Raw genomic sequence first — 22043 nt, 5'->3', positions numbered from 1 at the left:
TTAAAAAGCACAGCGTAATTCAAAACAACTTCATGCAAAGGTAAGGAGAATCAAAAGGCTATTTCTCTTGCCGTTTGCTCTTTAATGTAAATAGATTCAACATGATTATAATTAAGTGGTTCAAGTGGATGTGTATTTATACTTCTTTTTGCAATCAAACAACCGTCATACTCTTCTCAGCCATGGCTGTTGTGTGCCCTAATTAAAATCTTGACTGATGACTCCAAATTAATTTTGGTTACTGAGTTCCTGTGCAATGAATGCAAAGCAGTTTAATAATGAGTTGTTATTTTTCTAATAGTAATGGCAATCAATCCAGTATTGAGGGTTCTAAAATATTTACTGTAGAAAACATCACCATTTTGGTAGCAAGTAGCATGTTATCCTGGAAAACAGTGACATTAACGGCTTGCTTATAAAAGGATGACTTTGATCATCAAAGCATTATGCCCGAAAAGTCATTTGTGACATGTGGAAGTATTTATTCAGTCCAGTCTGAGAAAGACTGCACATATGAACAAGTGAGACTCCAGAGGGATAGTTAAATTCCTCATTAAAGGTTACACTATTGGATTTTTTGGACAGTCAATAAAGCTCCAGTAATTTTGGCTTGGTAACTTATTTTTCATCATAAGTACTACCACCTGTTTAGTACCAGATTTAATCTCTTCCAGTGAAATGCACTGAAACGTGGGAGAGTACAAGAAACTGAGTCATGACATGCAGGCCCAGATTAACACAGGGGCTTTAGGGGCTGCAGCCCAGGGCCTCCAATTTTGAGGGGCCCCAAAAATATATAAATATATATATATATATATATATATATATATATATATATATATATAATTTATAATATAATATCTGCAGGACATCGCCGTTTTAGCAGCAGCGACTGCAAAACACAGTATTATCATTGATGTTTTGATTTTTGTTCTTCCTAATTAACATTTTGTTCAGAGAGAATTATATTTCAAACATTGAGGCTTGTAAACTTGTATTTGTAATCTTAAATGTGCAGTATAAAACAATAAAAGCTTGCTAAAAAAAAAACAAAAACAACCCCACACACTTTTGTCCCAACAAGGTCAGCTAAACTGTGGTTTGGTAATGTTTAAACAACAGTAGCTAAATAGTGTTTTTTACACACGTTTGCAACGACATTTAATTTGCTTATCTTAATGACATGTGAGTGTAAGCTTGTGTTTGCAACATTGCCGACATGGTATTGTAGTTTTGAAGACATATTCTGATAAAAGGAGTCTACAGAAAGAAAAAAAAACACAGAGTTGATAAAAAAAGATAGTTGTACACCCCTAATCTCCTATAGTAATTAAGTATATCCACCTCACAAATGTCATATCAATATAACCAGGGGTGGAAAAAGTATTCAAACATGTTACTTGAGTAAAAGTACTGTTACTTGGGGGGGGGGGGGGGGAGTAATTCAGTAAAAGTCAAAGTATCCTTCTAGAAAACTACTTGAGTAAAAGTATCATCTCTTAAAAGTACTCAAGCATCAGAAGTAAAAAGTGCCTGTCCTTAAATTCTACCCATGGAAATCCGTCCTGCAGATCTACAGTATGTATGTGCTTCTGATATTATTTGCATTTTCCTGCTTGATGGAAGAAAATCTCCGTTCTTATTGTACACACACTCTGAACGCAGTCTGTCAATGTCTATTTCCTAGCTGTCCTCACTGTATCGATTCAAATTTAGAATAGCAAATTAAGTTGTTTTTTTTTTGTTTTGTTTAAACTCAGTCGAAAATAGTGTTAATCAGCACTTATAGCAACTACCCTATGGTTTTATTCACAAGTTGTAAAACAAATGGATGCAGGCTGACATTCAGTAACTTTATTTCAACGGATCACCAGCAGCACAGACATGGTACCTTTTATAAACTTTATGAACATAACAGCACGATTACCAATAATACATTAAAATAAAGTAGCCTAACAGTAAATACTGCTATTTAGCTGGCTCTACAAATATGCACTCAAATCGTATTTAAAAAAAAAAAAGTTATCAATGACAAACACTTCACAAAACAGGGTACGAACAGCTGCATGTAAGTAGAATATTTTAATTAAATACAGTACTGTATTAAATTGTTATTTATGCCGCAACTGGAAGTAGCCTACAGGGTCCACCGCTTGGATTACACCAAAGAGCCTGAACAGAACACGGATGTTTGTTTGAGAAAACCACATTACTCAGGGAATACTGAGATCATAATTTTAGACACAGCCTTTATCCATAAATAAAACACAATTCATGAAACAATTCTAGGATCAAATCTTAAAAATGTGAAATCCTGTTTTGAAACTGCTTGTAGATTCCTATTACTGTTTCTACTAAATGCATCCTCCACAGCTAAATGTTGTGTTTGTTGATTGGTTATTTTAAAAATCAAAACGGTCTCTGGTTGGGCATCAGCATACTATGTCATCATCAAAGTAAGCAGACACTGCGCATGCGGCTCTGCTTTACCCAATCAGAATCCTGGCCAGCGCAAGAGTCAGTGTGCTGAAAGAACGAAATGCTTCTGGGAAATGTAGTGGAGTAAAAAGTACACTATTTTCTAAACAAACGTACTTGAGTAAAGTACAGATCCCGAAAACAAATACTTAAGTAGTGTATTAAGTATTTTTCTTGGCTATTGATATAACAATCAATATTGATATGACATGAGAATGATTAGTTATTAACTCTTCATTGGCTTTTTTTGGACAAAGCATTAAAGGCTGTACCTATTGCATTATCATTGGTTTCAGTAAGATGCTGCAATGTGATGTAATTTGCTGAAAGTGGAGTTAACTGCTGGAGTGAACTATAGGCAAGTTAATTCTGTGAGGGTATTTTTTATTGACAGGACAATTTAATTCCAACTACAGTAGCATTGACAGCCTTGCTTTAGCCGACACATACAGTAGATGTGAGAGGCTTGCGAAATAGAGGGGAAGGTGGGGATTTCAGGGGCCCGATTCGCAATCGCAAGCACCTCACAAATAAAAAAACTGCTATTCATAAAACTTTTGCAAAGCTGAGACATCGCAGATTATCACCAGAAACCTGCGAGTGCCAGACAGCAGCCGCAAGCAGCAGTTTTCATTGCAGATCCTGTTTCAGGACATACCATGGCGCTCATACTACTAGCTCGCTGTGGAACTGTACACTTTATTGAACAGATTTCTCAGGTAAAACATTCTGATGACAATATGAACTTGTCTCTATTTTATAACTAAGGCCCTGTGAAAATCGCAGATTTTTTTTTCATTCGCGGCAGCACCACGGGTAAAATATCATATTTCGTGGAATGTGCACGGAACTATTTTATAAATGATGTGTATAGATTATTATTATTATTATTATTATTATTATTATTATTACAGCAAATAGAGAGATAATTGCACTGACACCATCACCGTCAATGTTATTCAAGCACTTTACAATAGCTTGTGAAACGGTGTTGTAATTCAGCCTGTAGGTAAAGTGTATCTGTAAGGACAGCTCTCAGTTCTACGCCAGATGCATGTTCACCATTTAGGCCTTGCAAAACAAATACAATGTGTAACCCATACTGATCTTGGGCATCAATAGTGACAAGCCCCTCCTTCTCACTTCTAAATAAAAAAATACCTAAAAGAAACCCTGCCAGATCCCCAAATCACGGTAACAAAAAGCACTTTCCCCAATTCGTCTCAGCTACAGTTCACCACAGCAATAACAAAGCTTTGTTGCAGCAGCCACCTGCATGTTATTACCTGTCCCACACGTTTAAATAATGAGGCTAAACACAGCTTGATTATCAGGCATGCCCCCTAATAAAGACTAATACAAGTGTCAAGGTAGCGAGTGTGCTTCCAAGGCTACATACATTTCAGCCAAAAGCCCATTTTCCACTGAGTAGAAAGAATAGTAGACACAGATCAGTACACTTTTTCTTTAAATACGTTTACTGCACAGCGTTGACTTTTTTCTACACAGCTGAAGAAGGGCTTTCCTTATGTATGTATGTATGTATGTACATATAGAACTTCAAATTACAGCCTGTCACTTCTACACAGCTCCAAATCTTTTCCTCAATCAACTTTAACCCTATGCTGCTTACAGGGAATGACCATATTTGGGCGTGAATATATCACAACTTTGTGTTAGCGCTTATAGTTTGGTAAGCGTAAATAAGAAATTAAAACCCATTATAATATCAACAGAAAGGCATTAAGTAGACCTTTCCAATGATATAATATGTTTGGTTGTGGGATATGTAAGCCACGCCGTTTAGAATGGATTTGTCTTGACCAGCCATTTCAATAATTGTATCATTTTTTCTCTTTTAAAAATATTGCTTTCATTTGCAACCCTGCAATTGTGTATTTACCTAATCAGTCACTGTGCCTTGGTTACCGAGTGATTTCACTCATCACAGATCGCCATAGAGTGATCGCAAGCGACGGCACTTGCGAAATGCTTTATGAAACGCACGCAGCGCCGACCCCTGCATCCTCGCAACCTCATCGCAAGCACATCACAATCGCAGGACTTTTTGTGAAACGAGCCCCAGGACTGTAGTCCCCGAGCGGGTTAGAGACCCTGGTGTCATTCCTCACTTTATGGAGACACGTTGTTGAACTGGGGAAAGAGGAATGACCTGCAAATGGAGCAAGAGGGGCTGTATAAACAATCCACTGGTGTGGATAGACCACAAATGTTTATTTAGCACTGTCGGACCGCATCCCTCACTGGTGTGTAGGTGTGAGGAAACAGGAGCACTAGGTTCTCAGTAGTAGCCAAACTGCATTAAAACAATTAAGATGTCTAACACTGTAGCTGGGTCAATCTTTAGAAATGAGAGCTTGCATGTCTCTGCTTACCGTACATGTCACTGAGTACAAGGTGGATCGAGGTATTAAAAAAGAAATGGAACATATCCTATAAAGATGCTTCACCTGGGCTGTCTGGTGTTATTGGTTCACAGAAAATGTTACTGCATATACATTAAAGATACTACTTCAGAACAATGTAAACATGCCTTCTGTCAGCCCCTCCAAAAAACATAATATTGTAAATTAAACATGTGTGGCACATTAAGTAAAATGGGGTTAGCTAGGCATTTAGTGTGTAGGTTTAGTTTAGAACCTTAGGTATCAGTGTATTGTGTTATAGATTTGGTCTGTAACAAGAATCTAAGTATTTGTTGTGTATAGAAAATTATAATAATTTAGGTTTTAGAAATATCAACAGAGAAGTCCTTTTTGGATGCAATTTTTTTTTCTCGTTTGGATTTGGTTTTAATGTCCACCTGGAGGTAAACCACCAACATAATTTCACCTGTGACCTCAGCTAGACCACAGAGCCCCCCAAATACAAAAAACTTTCAGGGCACTGCAGGGGTATAGTGTAATATCACCAGTGACCCTGTTGCTAGGCAGAATTGTTGTTATACTGCTTAAAGGCAATTACAAGACTTTGTGCTCCTAATATACTGTAGGAGTTCTAATATGTCAAAGCCATTAGGATTTTTAAAGGGTTATTCAGCAAACAAGACTAACTGAAAACCAAATTAAAATAGCAAACTTAGTTTATAAACGTATAGACAATGAATCAAAAACAGAGAAATTAAACAGGTATGGATCACAATGGAGGAGTCAGGATTGCTACAAAAGTCATTTTAATGCTGTCCTTGAAAATGCCTTCACTGAAAAATTCTTCTGATGTTTGGGGAGAAGGTAGAATGTGGTATATGACAGCCAGGTCCCAACGGGTTTTATTTTGTACTCTAATAGCTTTTACAAGCCTACATTATATCCAAGGAGTAATTTTCCTTGGGGGTGCCCTTCTCGCTTTGTGTCAATATTCTGGCATTTTAAGTCACGTACTGTATATGCTTCTGGGAACCGCTCAGGAGCCAGCCAGACTCATAATGGTCTGCATTCATTAATAAGGCTGCAGCTTCTGTCCCTCCATTGCCCACAACAGGGATGCCTCAAGGGTCCAGGGGGACCCTCCCAGACACACTTACAGAAGCTTTATTTTCAAGTGGGCAAAAGATAAAAATGCAGAACATGCAGGCATATTTGAAGTCAGCTCTGCGCCCATGCACACAGATAACCTTAATGGGTCGAAGATCTATTCAGGTCAAAAGACTTATTATCTTGCCTGTCGGAAACCAATTGCCTTGCTAAAAAAAAATCTGCCGTGGTGTTGAAATGGTTGATGATAATGTGGAATTGCACTGGCCTGCCAGGATCTGTGTTGTAGCTTCAATGCATAGTGGTGACATGAATGAAGGAGACTGTGCTTGAAGGCCTTTTTAAAAAGACAAACAAATATAAATACTGAAGTCCCAGAGGGGAGAGAAATCTAAAGGTGCAGTGCTTTTGATTGTAGCTGCTTGCCCTCAGACTGATTCAAGTCCTAAGTGGCACGTTTGGATAAACATGGGGCCGTAACAGGCGTGTCAGTACAACTTATTCGTGTTGGAATTCCAAGACCAGGTTTTAAGTGAGCAGGACAAAGCATGTATTTTGCATTTTACATGCCTTGTCCTTCAAGGATTAGCAGTCACTTCAAAAGATGACCTGAATTTCCCTCCCGAGGGAATCCAGTAGAACCTCAGATATCAGCGTAACAAGCAAGTATGAGTTTAGTGTAGAAAATGCATTGAAATACCTTCCTTTCAGTCACACTAATTTCTGGTACCTGGATTGACACTACTTTCCATGCTGGGAAACACGTTCACAAAATATGTTAACATTTGTAATAACGTCTGGATGATTATGAACTTATTTAGCCATTATGTTGCATGAACTATATTGAGTATGGGGTTTGTGCACCAATGTTTACTTTAGTCCATATTTAATGAATTACAACAGACACTGGACTTTGCTTGATGCAAAAATAAGCATTTGCTTGAGGCATGTGGTAATATGTGCGTTCTTACATGGGTACATTACTCAACATCATTTGGATGACATTTGTTGTTAACATCATGAAATTATGGATAAACATGTATTGTGGACAAAATCAATTACATCATCAAGTTGATTAATTGAAGTTAAAGGGTAAGTAGTGGGGTTCCGAAAAATATAGCGACAGATGTCCCCACGTGTTACTACAACTGTTTAAATAATGTACCTGTAATTTTTCTTTTCATTGTTAACATCTTGACAACTTTTTTACACTTAAAACTATAAAGTTTGTTTCAAAGCTGTTTTCAAAATGGCCGCTCTAGTGCACTGGGGTTTGAGATCTGTCCTCTAAATCACTGCAGGAAGTGCTCTGGCTTTTCTGTTCCGTACCACATCATGGATCGTTATTGCTGTGTTACCTGTGGACAATGTGGGCAATAATCCTTACACTATCAGTGCACAAGAGCTAGGGTGACCAGACGTTTAGCTGGGGCAGTACCAGTTTTCCATCTAAGGTCCCAGTGTCCCAACATTTTGCACAAAATCTTTTAAAAATTCACAATTCTTCAGCCACTTCATGCAGTGCGACACACTCTAAATACATATACAGACGCTTTTAGTTTATGGCACCTGCAGTGAAAGCAAAATAAAATTAAAAAAACAAGTTACTTGGGTAATCAAGAAAATTATTTTTCACAATCAAGAACAGGGGTGCCCAATCCTGGTCCTGGAGGGCCGGTGTCCTCCTGGCTTTTGTTCCAGCTGTCCCCTAAATTACTTAATTGGACCAATCAAGCACTTATTAGAAGCTTAATTGGTCCAATTAAGCAATTTAGTGTACAGTTGGAACAAAAACCAGGAGGGCATCGGCCCTCCAGGACCAGGATTGGGCACCCCTGATCAAGAACATTATTTTTCACAAGCATATGTGCTTATTCCTCAGTGTGCCAATGCATTTTCATTTAGTTTATATTCAATATGAATCCACAATTGTGTTAATACTGTCATTTTGTAGCTGTTCAGTTCTGGCTGGATATAGCCCAGACAGAGCAGCAAGAGGTTGCAAGCATCCAAATCCACCAGGTTAAACCACATCAACCACATTTAATTTATTATTATTATTATTATTATTATTATTATTATTATTATTATTATTATTATTGTTATTGAACTCAATATAAAAGTACGTAATACATATAACACAATATGGCTACTTAAACTAATTAGCCACAAATTATACACCCAGGAGTGTACTAAAATAAGCTAGCTGCTTTAAAAAAAAAAAGATAATACTAAGAGTGAGAGGATAGCTATTCAAATAACCATTAATCTAGCCTGTGTTTAAATGGTTTAATTAGTCTTATCAATTATTTAACAATGTGTCCCGGTTTTGAGCTTTGAAAATCTGGTCACCCTAACTGGAGCGGCCATTTTGAAAAGAGCTTGGAAACAAACTTTAAAGTTCTAAGTGTAAAAAGTGGTCAGGATGTTGACAATGAAAAGAACAATTACAGGTATGTTATTGAAACAGTTGAAGCAACACGTGGGGACAGCAAAAGTGATGTTGCTTTTTTTATATACAAAATGAATGCTAAAACATACAAAAATATAACACTATCTTCTAATATGATGACAGATAATATTTCTGCCATAGATTCACACTACTAGGACACTCATTATTGGGTTTGTTAGTGTGAGTAGCTTTGTCAGTCACAGCATTTAAATTCATACAAGTTCATGAAGGTGACAAATTCAGATGAAACAAAAAGGGGGTCAAATCGTGCTTTCTCTATTTTTTATTACACTTTACACCACATTTTTACTATGGTAAACTTTTATAAGAGGTACCCTAATCTTTAATTAACTCAACCCCCTAATAATATAATTCAAGGTCACGTAATCCCTGAAGTTGTTTGTTACTTATTTTGTAATATGAACTTGGTTTATTATTGCTTCACATTTCTTGGTGTCAGGCACACAGTTATTTGCCAAAGTAAATGAAACACATTCAAGCTCAATGATAATTATTTTTATTTGAATTGAAATTGATTTTTTTTCTTGCTTGCTTTCTTTCTTGCTTGCTACAGAACCATTCAATGAGTCAGCACAGCAGTTAGTGTGGAAGACGCCCTCTGCTCTGAGAAAAGATGCGTGGGAAAAAAAAAGCTTGGATCACTTACTGTTACTTTTTGCACGGAACTATCATTGCAAATGTATATGATAACGGAAACATTGTATTCTAAGAAAAAAAAGCCCTGTATTATCTAAAAAAAAAAATACATTGAACGTTTGTGTATTTGAATTTTTAAGCACCAGGCTGACTTAATGTAAATACAGTATTTCACATGTGTTGTTACTACTCCAGCTGCCAGACACTAAATTGTCTCATAGTACCCAGGATACAGACCCTATTCCAAAGAACTGCATCACAAACAAAAGGAGATCTGCACATTCAGGAAGGATGTTTCAACAAACCTGTACAAGGACTGTCAATGGCGTTGAGAAGACGACTGCCAGGATCAGTTAACACTGACTATATTTGCTATTGTTTCAGTGCAGGATGTTTTAATGTTTTCCACATTTAACATAAAGAAGAGCTGCTCCAGACCACCCCCACAAATAAGGACTGTTGTCAAGCATAGAGCTCATTGTTACTGAAGAGTGACCTGATCTAAAAGAATGCGGTCTGAATGATTTGGTCTAACTGTGTGCAGAGTAATGGATAACACTCCCGTGTATGCAGTAGTTGTAAGATAGATTGGAAACACAGCTTTTCTTCTGGAAACTGTCAGAAGCTTAAGCCTTCTGTAATATTTTCAGCACAGCCAAATCTCAAGTCAATTAAACTAACCTGTATGCTACTGTTATTAATGTTTACTCTGCAGCCTGAACCTGGAGATTACTGGAATTGTTTTTGCAATAGGAAATAAATCCAATTTACCTTTAGGTACTGGAGTCAGTTTTCTATTCATTTCCTACATGTAATTACAACAGATAAATCTCTTTCATGTTCCTCTCAGATTCTGGTAAACAGCCCAAGTCACATGGAATGCCTGTCAAATAAGCTGTCAGTCAGTATGACATGACGAATCATCATTTAGTGATATCTCAAATACAATTTTAAATACTTCATATCACTCAGATTTTAGATATATTTTATATTGACAGTTTGGGGAATTATTATTCATAAGCATCTTCGGCAGGGGATTCCACGGGGAGCTTTGCATCAGCTCCTTACCATTCTACAGCAGACCTACTGGTCCGGTGAGGCTCAAAATGAAAACCTACAGTGCTGGCCTTTGTCCTCCAGGAGCCAGAGTTTCCTGTGTGTAAAGAGGCAATAGGCTTGATTGTGGGATTTTAATTTGAAACAGCTTTGATGTGGTTTCGAAAAAACAATTAATATTAATCAGTGTATATTTCTCTGTTTTTTCTTTTTCTGAACTGTACAATGCTGCCCATGTCTGCACAGTTGAGAACCCCTGATAGGAGCAGAATGTTAGTTGACCACGATATTTAAATTAACCACAAAGTATGTATATTTTTTAACAGATATCAACTTTAAAAGACATTTTATTTAATTTACTTGTCAATATGTTATGTGTTTCTGCCACTTGGAATCACACAATAATGTATTGGGTCTTGTCATAATTCATTTTTTGATTAAAAAAAATGTCTGTGTTCCCTATAAAACCTTATTTGTTTTTGACTTACTATATCCATCCAGTCAGGTAAAATGTAATATCCAATTAATAACATGATACTGTTTTTTTATTATTATTGTTATTATTGGGGGGGGACCCTACACAAAATATTTAATATTCATTTTTTCTAAAGGCAGAGAATACTTAAAACAGTCAAGAGTGTGGAAATACGCACACAAATCAATTTTTTCTTTTTTTTTATCGTCACAGTTTGCATTTGGGGCATAAACATTTATTAGAAAATCTAAAAAATGACTGATGAAAATTTAATGTGTCGGTTTACAATTGCTATACTGTAACCTTCTATCATGACATTGACATTATGTGACTAGACCAACTGCGTACAGTTGATAACTCATCCAAATGTAAAAAAATAATGAGTAGACTGACTTCATTAGGAAGGCCAGTTTAATTATTTCAGCTGCAAAGTATCTTGTAGGCATGTTTCCAACAACAAACTCTTAATTCTTCCAGAAAATCATTAATGGGTAAGATATATATGGCACACGGGGAAAACATTGTGCTTTGTGTTCAATAACCAGTAATCACAAGTTGTATTCAGTTTGTTTTCCTTAAATGTTCTAACAATTATTAAAAAACTTCCAGCCAATCAAATGGGTTTATAAAGACAATGGGCCCTATTTTGCAAACCCCTAAGGTAATCACAAAACACTTTTGCTGACAGCGCACCGCAATCAGGCGCACGTGTGGGCAAACAGACTTTCCCCATCGTATTTTAGTGCCCACCCGGCAAGTCAGCGTTAGCGCTGAACACAGGCTGAACTTTAGGGGAGTGTCCTCATTTACATATAAATGTAGAGATTTAGCAAACCATCAACAGTGTTAGCGTGTGCGTTTCAATTGACGTGTGAAAACCAGGTCCAAACTGTGAGCAAATTACATGGTCGACTATAAATACAGCTGAAACTACCAGGGAAGCAGGTAAAGAAAAGAGAGAGAGAAATAAAATAAATATGGCATGCACACGTGGCCAGACAAAGAGAGAGGAGGAGGAGGAGACGTCCCCAAATATTTAGAAGTCTTTGACACACAACGTATGCAGCAATTTTGCCTCAACAGACAAACAATCACTGACATCTGCCAACTGCTTCAGGCTGACCTGATGTGGAGATCACACTGTTTGCCTGTAGCACTAAGGGTACCCGCTGCACTAACGTTTCATGCCACTGGCACGTTCCAACGTACTGTGGGTTACTGTAAAGCCATAAGTATTTGCGACCAAAATATTTGTCGAATCACACCCATAAAACCTATTTTGCTCTAGAAATGTTGGCTATCTGTTGCAATATACAAAGTATGTATTGTTGTGGAATTTTGATTTCATGATAGGGCAGCAGTGTGGAGTATTGGTTAGGGCTCTGGACTCTTGACCGGAGGGTCGTTGGTACAATCCCAGGTGGGGGGCACTGCTGCTGTACCCTTGAGCAAGGTACTTTACCTAGATTGCTCCAGTAAAAACCCAACTGTATAAATGGGTCATTGTATGTAAAAATAATGTGATATCTTGTAACAATTGTAAGTCGCCCTGGATAAGGGCGTCTGCTAAGAAATAAATAATAATGCAAAAAATGTGTTTTTTTCATACACGAAAAATGCATTATAAAAGGCTGGCAAATATGGTTTTTCAGTATACTGCAGACATGAGCTAGTCGGCTGTGCATTGCGAGATGTACCAGCAGCTTTAGTAAAGCGGGCAGGAGAATTAATCAATTTCCCTGTGTCTCACGAACAGCAACAAAATACAAAGCAGGGTTTTCTTGGGAGGTATGGGTTTCCTGGTGTCCTGGGAGCCATCAATTGCACACACGTGCAGCTACGAGCACCAACACAGAATAGGCACCTCAACATAAATCATAAGGGGACCTATTCTATCAATGTACAAGAACTGTGTGATGCCAACAACTACACCACAAATGTGTATGCAAACCATCCTGGCTCCGCTTATGACTCGCTTATCCTCAATAATTCGCAGGTGGCAGCTGCGTTTCGGGGGGATGACAGTGACAAGCTGGTTGATAGGGCACAACAGGTATCCACTGAAGCGATGGCTACTGACACTGCTGCTCAACCCCACGACCCCTGCCGAACACAGGTATAACTGTACCTTTAAATGTGCTCGTGCTGTAATTGAGCAAACATTTGGAATCCTCAAAATGCGATTCCGATGTTTGGATGTCTGTGGGGGAACACTACAGTACACTCCTCAGAAGGTTAGCAATATCATCCTGGCTGGTTGTGTTTTACATAACATAGCTCTCCGTAACGGATGTGATGTTGAACTTAAAGAGGAAAGACTACAGGGTTCAAGGGAAGCAGATGCTGAACTTGAAGCCCTAGTGTTGGAGGATGCAGATGCTGCAAGTGCCAGGCAGGTCAGACAAAGCCTTTTTTTATTTTGTAAGTATTCACTTTCCACCACTAGGCTGCTAAAAACAAAATCCGTAGTCTTGTTTGAGAGACTTGGCCATCCTCCTCACTTGGACTGCTGGACATTTGAATTTTCTTTGCGCTTTTGTCTCCTTTCTTCTTTTTTGGGGGTTTCAAATGCCATCCGTTCGCTATCGCAGATGCACAGGTGCTCTTAAAGGGAAAGTTGAATCCTTATTGGTTGTAACCTTACTCCTCCCACTGTTCTTTGATTCGCTGGGTGCAGGACTCGCTATTTGATATACGTTAGCCCATGCATGAGACCCGACTTCTAAATCATGTTTTCGTGTGCTAACGCTGTCATTTTTGCACAAGAGTGGCTGCACACATATTTGCTGAATAGGGCCCTGTAGCAGGGCTGAGATCTGTGCTGACTCTGCTGGCGTGTTCACAGTGCTGCAGGAAGAGGGCAGCAGTCGTCCAACAACCGCCTGTCAGTCATGGCCGTGACACGGGGAGGTGGGAGAGAGGGTGTGTGGACTTTCCCTCTCTCTGAGTGGCTGGGAGGCGGGTCTTGGGGTGATTGTTGGCCCTATAAGATAATGCTCTACTGTTTCCTCAGGTCTGCCAGATTTTAGTGAATGGGCCAGCAGAGACCCTACGGACGGACAGAGCGGGGCTGGAAGAGAGCCGCGCGCGACTTGAAAAAAGAAAACACAACGCCAAAAGAAAGAATAAGTGTAGCGGGGAAAATAAATGGGCAGAGCCCCGAATTGTATAGAGTAGTGAGGGAACAGGGTGAGTGTAGGACGGAGTCCCGGGCCGTGCGGCTAGCGACGGTTGGGGTTTGTTTTGGCTGCTGAATGCAGTACCTTTATTTTGTAGATTTTTTGTATTTGTTTTTGTTTTCTTTTGCCTTCTGTTTTCTTATGATTTATTGCAATGGCGTGTGCGCTATAGGTGAGCACTGAGACACCTTTACCATCATTGGTAACAACGGTGTCTCAGTGCCACCTTGTGGCGAGAAATAAATAGTGCACCCAAGGGGTGTTTAGAAACCCAGCTTTCTGTCTCCGGTGTCAGTGATTTCCCCCACCCTTCCACACGTGGTGTCAGAAGTGGGATTCACTGGCATTGCCCATTAAAAGCAGTGCAACCCCAGAAGAAGCCGAAATGGATGCCACACAATTTGCGGCTATGATGGACCTATTATGTACCCGCAGGTCCAGATCCCAGGTTGCAGAGACCCACCAAAATGACGGCTGATGATCGCCCTAAAGCCTACCTGGAGGTGTTCGAGGCTATGGCGATCTCGGCCGGGTGGGACCAGGCACAGTGGGCTACCTGCCTCTTACCCCAGCTGACGGGAGAGGCACAGGCAGCCGCAAGGGCGCTGTCCCCGGAACAAATGATGGATTACCCCACACTACAGGTGGCCATCCTTAATCGGGTGGGGGCCACGCCAGAGGGATATCGGCGAAAGTTCCGGGAGGCACATTTTTCGGCAGAGGAGCAACCCAGAACCATAGCCCACCGCTTAAAGGATTACGCTCTGGGCTGGTTGAACCCGGACGCGACCACCAAAGCCAGGTTGGTGGAGGTGATCGTGGTGGAGCGATTTCTGGAGTGCTTGGCTCCGGGACCTCGGCTATGGGTACAGCGGCAGGCCCCTGCCACTTTGGACCGGACGGTTGAGTTGGCGGAGCAATACCAGGCGGCGGAGCCAATGCCAGCGAAACTGTCTGGACGAAGTGGGGCTACCGGAACGTTCCCTCAACTGGCCCCGGAGAGGGCGAAGGGACTGGGGGGACGGGGTAATCGAGGATTTGGTCGGGGGGTGTCGGCGGGGGCTCCCGGCCCGGGAACTGGGGCAGGGTGGGGTTACCCACGGGCTGCGGTGTCGGACCGGGGTCTCGCGCGGACACCTTATCTGCGAGCCCCTGTTATGGCTCCGCTTTTTCCACCTGTTGTCGAAGCCTCGGGGAGAGAAATCAGCCCACCGAGGTGTTGGACGTGCAGGGAGGTGGGCCACCTCGCCCGGGACTGTCCGGTGATGGAGTGTGACCTCGGCCGACCAGGTAAGCACATTCAATTACCTCAGTCACTTCAGCACAAGGGTTTTGTTATTCCTTTGACAGTGAATGGTGCAAAAACCCAGGATCTCCTGGATTCAGGGTGTGGTCAGTCTCTAGTACAGGAGAGCCTAATCTCACCGGGGCATAAACATATACTGGGACGGGTGCATATTAAATTTATTCATGGGGATGTACGCTCTTATCCCAAGATCAATGTGAATATGACGATTGGCCAGCAGGTGACGCAGGTGCAGGTAGGATTATGTCCTCGATTGCCAGTGCCAGTAGTTCTGGGACGGGACTGTGAGCAGTTCAAAGACTGGTTAGCTGCCCTGACAGCCCCGTCCTCCTTATTGTCTAGGAAAGAGGAAGTAATTGGAGAGATTTTTCCCTTTCGTGATCCGGAGTGGTTTTGTCATAAATTTAAACCCCGTAAAACTAAACGGGAGTGTTGATCGCTAAGAATGAGGGCTGGCAATGGAGGGGGTCGGAGAAGTTTCAGGTGGGGGCGGTTGGTGAAGAGTCTGGGGGGGAGGCCGCGGAGCCAGCGCAGGGGTCTGGCTCGGCTGCCTCTGCTCGGGACCGATCTGACCCTGAGTTGGAAGCCATGGGAGCTAATTTCTTAGCTCGCTCCCATGACTTCCGACTCGAGCAAGGGCGTGACGACGTGCTGGGCAGGCTCTTTGACAAAGCAGCTGTGGTTAATGGTCGGGTGGTCGAGCCCAGACGCGCCGCCACGTACCCTCACTTTTAAATTAATCGAGACCTTCTGTACCATGTTGATAAATTACCCCAGACCGGGGAAGTGCGTCATCAGTTGCACATTCCTCAGCCCTTTAAGGAGGATCTGTTGCAGCTTGCTCACGCTATTCCCCTGTCTGGTCATTTGGGAAGGGACAAGACTAAAGCGAGGATCGTGACACGGTTCTATTGGCTGGGGTTGGATGGTGATGTGAAGCGTTTTTGTGAACGATGTGGAGAATGTCAGAAAGCTAGCCCTAGAGCCGTCCCACACGCCCCACTGGTGCCATTGCCCCTAGTGGAAGCTCCGTTTGAGTGTATTGGAGTGGATATAGTGGGTCCGTTAGAAAGGAGTGCGGCAGGATACACACACCTATTGGTTATTCTGGATTACGCTACGCGTTATCCCGAGGCCATTCCCCTCCGATCTGCGTCCGCTAAATCTGTTGCCAACGAGCTCATAAAGGTTTTCTCCCGGGTGGGAATCCCCAAAGAAATACTGACCGACCAGGGTACCAACTTTATGTCTCGGCTAGTCCGCGGAACATGTAAACTTTTGGGGATTAAGACCATTAGGACCTCGGTTTTTCACCCTCAGACTGATGGTCTTGTGGAGCGATTTAATAAGACCCTCAAGAACATGTTGCGCAGATTTATTGATAGTGACGTGCGCTACTGGGACCAGCTGATTCCGCCCCTTCTCTTTGCTATCAGAGAGGTACCCCAGGCGTCCACAGGCTTTTCGCCATTCGAGTTGTTGTATGGACGGAGACCCCGGGGTGTACTCAATCTGGTTAGAGAGATGTGGGAGGAACAGCAGGACGATTCGACTAATACTGTCCGGTATGTGTTGGACCTGCGCAAACGTCTTGAGTCTGTGGGAAAGTGGGCACAGGACAATTTGCAACAGGCTCAGCACAGACAGGAGACACAATATAACAGGGGGGCTCGGTTGCGCACGTTTCAGCCGGGGGATAAGGTGCTTCTATTGTTACCCAGTTCAGAGTCCAAACTCCTGGCGAAGTGGCAAGGGCCGTTTGAGGTTACACGCCGGGTTGGGACGGTGGATTATGAGATCTGCCAGCCGGAGCGACGGAGAGAAAAGCACATTTACCATATCAACCTGTTGAAGCCGTGGTTACAGCAGGAGGCTTTGTTAGTGGCGCAAGCAGATGACGTCACGGACTTGGGACCTGATCTTTCTGTGTTGGCGAAAACAGGGTCGGTACAGATTGAAGATAATCTGTCAGGCTCGGGTGCTAGTGGCGGAGTTTCCTGATGTGTTTTCTCCCGTCCCGGGGCAGACTCGAGTAGCCCACCATCACATTGAGATTGAGCCGGGGGCGCCAGTTCGCCAGAGGCCGTACCGCATACCTGAGCGCAAAAGGCAGGTAGTAAAGGCGGAAATTGATGAGATGCTTAGACTGGGGGTAATGGAAGAGTCCCATAGTGACTGGAACAGTCCGATTGTGTTAGTGGATAAGCCGGATGGATCAACTCGATTTTGCATTGATTTCAGGCGAGTTAATGAAAAATCGCAGTTTGATGCTTATCCCATGCCACGAGTAGATGAGTTGCTGGAGCGTCTTGGCACGGCTCATTTTATGACGACACTGGATTTAACGAAGGGGTACTGGCAGATACCCCTGACTCCGGAATCCAGAGAGAGAACGGCGTTTTCGACTCCCTTCGGGTTGTACCAATTTAGGACCATGCCCTTTGGGTTGCACGGAGCACCAGCCACTTTCCAGCGGATGATGGATCGCATTTTGCGGCCCCATCAGCAGTACGCCGCTGCTTACATAGATGACGTGGTGATCCACAGTGAGGATTGGCCGGGTCATCTGGGTAAGGTGGCGGCGGTAATGCAATCCTTGCGGGAGGCTGGGCTCACTGCTAACCCAAAGAAATGTGCCATTGGGAAGAGTGAGTCGGAGTATTTGGGGTATCGAGTAGGGAGTGGCCAGATCAGACCGCTGATTACTAAGGTGAAAGCCTTGGCTGACTGGCCGGTCCCTACAACAAAAACCCAGGTGCGCTCTTTCTTGGGACTAGCGGGCTATTATAGGAAGTTCATCCCGAGCTTCGCTACGCTTGCTGCTCCCTTGACAGACCTCACCCGGAAGGCTGCCCCAAATACGGTTCAGTGGACGGAGCTGTGCCAGAGGGCCTTTCTCGCCTTGAAACGTAGGCTGTGTAGCAAGCCAGTGCTGTGCAGTCCTGATTTCGGCATGAGGTTCACCCTGCAGACGGATGCGTCAGAGACAGGTCTCGGGGCAGTGTTGTCTCAGGAGGTACGGGGAAGCGAGTACCGGGTCCTGTATATCAGCAGGAAGCTCCTGCCCCGCAAGAAAAACTACAGTACCATCGAGAAGGAGTGTCTCGCGGTAAAATGGGCAGTCGAGTCACTCCGGTACTACCTCCTGGGACGACACTTCACCCTGATTACAGATCATGCCCCCTTAGCATGGCTTCACCGGATGAAAGATAACAACGCCAGAATCACGTGATGGTACTTGGCCTTGCAGCCCTATGCCTTCAGGGTAGTCCACCGAGCAGGGAAACTGCATCAAAACGCAGATTTTTTCTCTCGGGAAGGCATGGGGTTGTAGGATTTTCGAATGGACCGGTGGTGCCATTCTGAGGAGGAGGGTATGTAGCAGGGCTGAGATCTGTGCTGACTCTGCTGGCGTGTTCACAGTGCTGCAGGAAGAGGGCAGCAGTCATCCAACAACCGCCTGTCAGTCATGGCCGTGACACGGGGAGGTGGTGTGTGGACTTTCCCTCTCTCTGAGTGGCTGGGAGGCGGGTCTTGGGGTGATTGTTGGCCCTATAAGATAATGCTCTACTGTTTCCTCAGGTCTGCCAGATTTTAGTGAATGGGCCAGCAGAGACCCTACGGACGGACAGAGCGGGGCTGGAAGAGAGCCGCGCGTGACTTGAAAAAAGAAAAGACAACGCCAAAAGAAAGAATAAGTGTAGCGGGGAAAATAAATGGGCAGACCCCCGAATTGTATAGAGTAGTGAGGGAACAGGGTGAGTGTAGGACGGAGTCCCGGGCCGTGCGGCTAGCGACGGTTGGGGTTTGTTTTGGCTGCTGAATGCAGTACCTTTATTTTGTAGATTTTTTGTATTTGTTTTTGTTTTCTTTTTGCCTTCTGTTTTCTTATGATTTATTGCAATGGTGTGTGCGCTATAGGTGAGCACTGAGACACCTTTACCATCGTTGGTAACAACGGTGTCTCAGTGCCACCTTGTGGCGAGAAATAAATAGTGCACCCAAGGGGTGTTTAGAAACCCAGCTTTCTGTCTCCGGTGTCAGTGATTTCCCCCACCCTTCCACAGGCCCAATGAGTTTTCATTTAAGAAGCTTCACGGCTTCAAGTCATATCCAAGTTTAGAATACGGCTATAAATAAATACAGCATTCAAAAACAGAATGCATTGTATGTGTGCACTGAACGAAAAGCTCTTCAAACTTCTTTACAAGGCATCCACCTGAGCTCATCCTTGGAGGACGGGTTCCCATTAGAATCTAAATTAACTTCAGAAAATGCTTCCCCCCCCCCCCCTTCCTCTTAAATAATACACAATTGAAAGGTAGTTGTAGGCTAATATCATCTTTCAATAGCATCTTGATAACAATTACCAAATTAATTGGAATGAAGATAAATATTTACACACAACAGAATAATATAATTATCCTGCCCAATTAAATTGAGGCTCTTAAATATATTCATTGCATATATATCCCCATGTATGTTTCAATACTATAACCCAGTTCATTTATCTGACCAGGCTATATAGCTGCTTGCATTATTAGACTAACAGATAAAATGATACATTCCCCTCACAATCTGAATCAATCCTCAGACTGTCTCATGACCAGTGCGCACATTGAACAGCATGATATGCAAAGTCAATGAAAAGAATGAAAATGATAGCTTTGGACAACAACCCATTCCATGGCAAACATTAGATAGACATTTTTTTCATCCAAAGACAGCATTAGATATTTAGCTGTCCATTGCTTAAATTGGTCAAAGTTATGACAACTTGGGATTTCAAACATCATCCAGTGCTGATGACAATGGGTGATTGCGGGGGTCAAATTTAGATACAGTGGACACAGTGCTTCACACTGTTAGGGCATTCTGTATTATTTTATCCAAACATGGCTTTAGTGACTAATTAGGATGTTGCCACTCAATAGCCCCCAAGCTGCCTTGGTTGAAATGAAACACTCTACTATAAAACATGTATACAAATATAAATAAATGAATATAAGTTAAGAGCATGATTCTTCTTGATGGACAGCATCCACCAATATAGCACCAGGGGAAGGGTTTTCATGGAATGGAACTCTATCTGACATTATAGCACTGAAGTGGTTAAAGGATACAAAGATACATGACACTGTAGCTGTCTCATGCTGCTCCAGTGCATTCTGACAGAGACGTTCACATACCAGCACTAGCGATTGGGCTGGGCTATGAACTCACCCGCATGATACAGTGAGTTTCTGGATTTCAGCTCACACACAGCAGCTGGGCTTCTCTCCCTGGTGATTCACTAAGCCACTGCACCTCTTGGGGAAAGGGGAAAACGTAGGGCAGCTGACATGCCACAAACAAGCCTGCCACAGCCTGCTGATCTTAGAGAGGCCCATGACAGCTCAGGCTCAGAGCATATGTTTCTTATGTTAACCCTAACAGTGTCCTGCTCTGGTTCATCCAGTACAGTCCCCCATTTACGGACATAGAGTAAAACAGAATTAGAAACGTACTGTCAGCTGGATTATATGTAACATTATTTGATTTAATTTTTCTAGTGGTATTTCTGTATAGCATACAGTGCCACCCTTGGACAAATATTGCAGATGTGTGTTTTTTTTTACTGGGATATTTGCTTTGCACACAGTGCCACCTGGTGTCTGAATGTTATGATTGTGTGAAGGATCTTCATTTCTCTGCTGATCCCCGGGTGTGTATTCCATTCTATTCCATTACTTGTTCATGACATTTTACAGTCAACTACTTATGCAAGTGAAACAAAAAAAACTTGAAACTTTCTTTAGACAATCCAGATTGGTTGGATGGCAGATATTAGATGTACATACATTTTAATCATTTTACTTGATTTTTTCATATCTCACAACTTTTTTAAGAGGCTGGTAATTAGACAGTGTTTCTCTAACATTAACAGCTGCATCAGTACAACAGAGTGGTTTGGATAATTTGCAGTGCTATATTTCTACTGCATTTTATCCTAGATTTATTGATGTTGTCAAAAAATATGCACAAGGAACAAAGATCAGTAGGCAGAAGAACATGGCAGGATGTGTTTACTGTTCTAAAGGAAGGAAATTGAATGCATTGCTTGAACCAGCAGTTACACAATGGTAGCACCCTGGGGAATAACAGTGCCTATTACTAAGCCTATACAACGCATGCACACGCCTGAGTAAACTCACATGTTTGAATTCACTTTAAATAATAGTGCACATACTGTACCATGCAACACTTGAAATAATAGTGCATTGGTTGATGTCACTATAAAGACAACATATGAATCAAACCCTATTTGTGATTTCTGACAATCCTTTACACCAGGTACTACTGACCACTTTATCTAGTATGTTACTGTGAGGAGCTAGGCACAGCCTTCATCTTCTGCATTTGGAAAAGGTATATATACTTACACAGTAATTCGTGGGACCAGAGGAAGGGCAGATATGTAAAAAGTCGGATGAATTAATCCTGTTTTAAATACCATTACAAACAGCTGTAACAATTACTATTTCACACAATTATTGTTTTAAGGTTCAGGCTTTATTAGGGAGCTCCCCTAAATCCCTTGTTTAGAAAGATATAGGGTATTAATGCTTGTGACAGGGTAACCGTCTGCCATATTATTATTATTATTATTATTATTATTAATTTCTTAGCAGACACCCTTATCCAGGGCAACTTACAATTGTTACAAGATATCACATTATTTTTACATAAATTACATTATTTTTACAGTTGGGTTTTTACAGGAGCAATCTAGGTAAAGTACCTTGCTCAAGGGTACAGCAGCAGTGTCCCCCACTTGGGATTGAACCCACAACCCTCCGGTCAAGAGTCCAGAGCCCTAACCACTACTCCACACTGCTGCCGTGTGGGTGAATGGATTCGCTGCTGAGTGACAGACAGAAGATCGAGACAGATGTTTACATAACAC

General features: G+C 42.1%; 1 protein-coding gene across 8 annotated transcripts in view; it reads left to right on the top strand.

Moving 5' to 3' along the window:
- LOC117400261 (zinc finger protein 521-like) overlaps positions 1-10604 on the top strand; it is a 192541-nt gene extending 181937 nt beyond the window's left edge. For all 8 annotated transcript variants that reach the window (XM_033999917.3, XM_033999916.3, XM_033999915.3 and 5 more), the window contains one exon: positions 8999-10604. In XM_033999917.3, the coding sequence (XP_033855808.1) occupies positions 8999-9028 (30 nt within the window). In that variant the 3' untranslated portion in view covers positions 9029-10604. The remainder of the gene's footprint in view (positions 1-8998) is intronic.
- Positions 10605-22043: the final 11439 nt, after the last annotated feature.

The sequence above is a fragment of the Acipenser ruthenus genome, chromosome 4, assembly GCF_902713425.1.
Source record: "Acipenser ruthenus chromosome 4, fAciRut3.2 maternal haplotype, whole genome shotgun sequence".
NCBI lineage: Eukaryota > Metazoa > Chordata > Actinopteri > Acipenseriformes > Acipenseridae > Acipenser > Acipenser ruthenus.
Note: the sequence above shows the minus strand (reverse complement) of the source record. Positions and strands in the feature narration are given on the sequence as shown.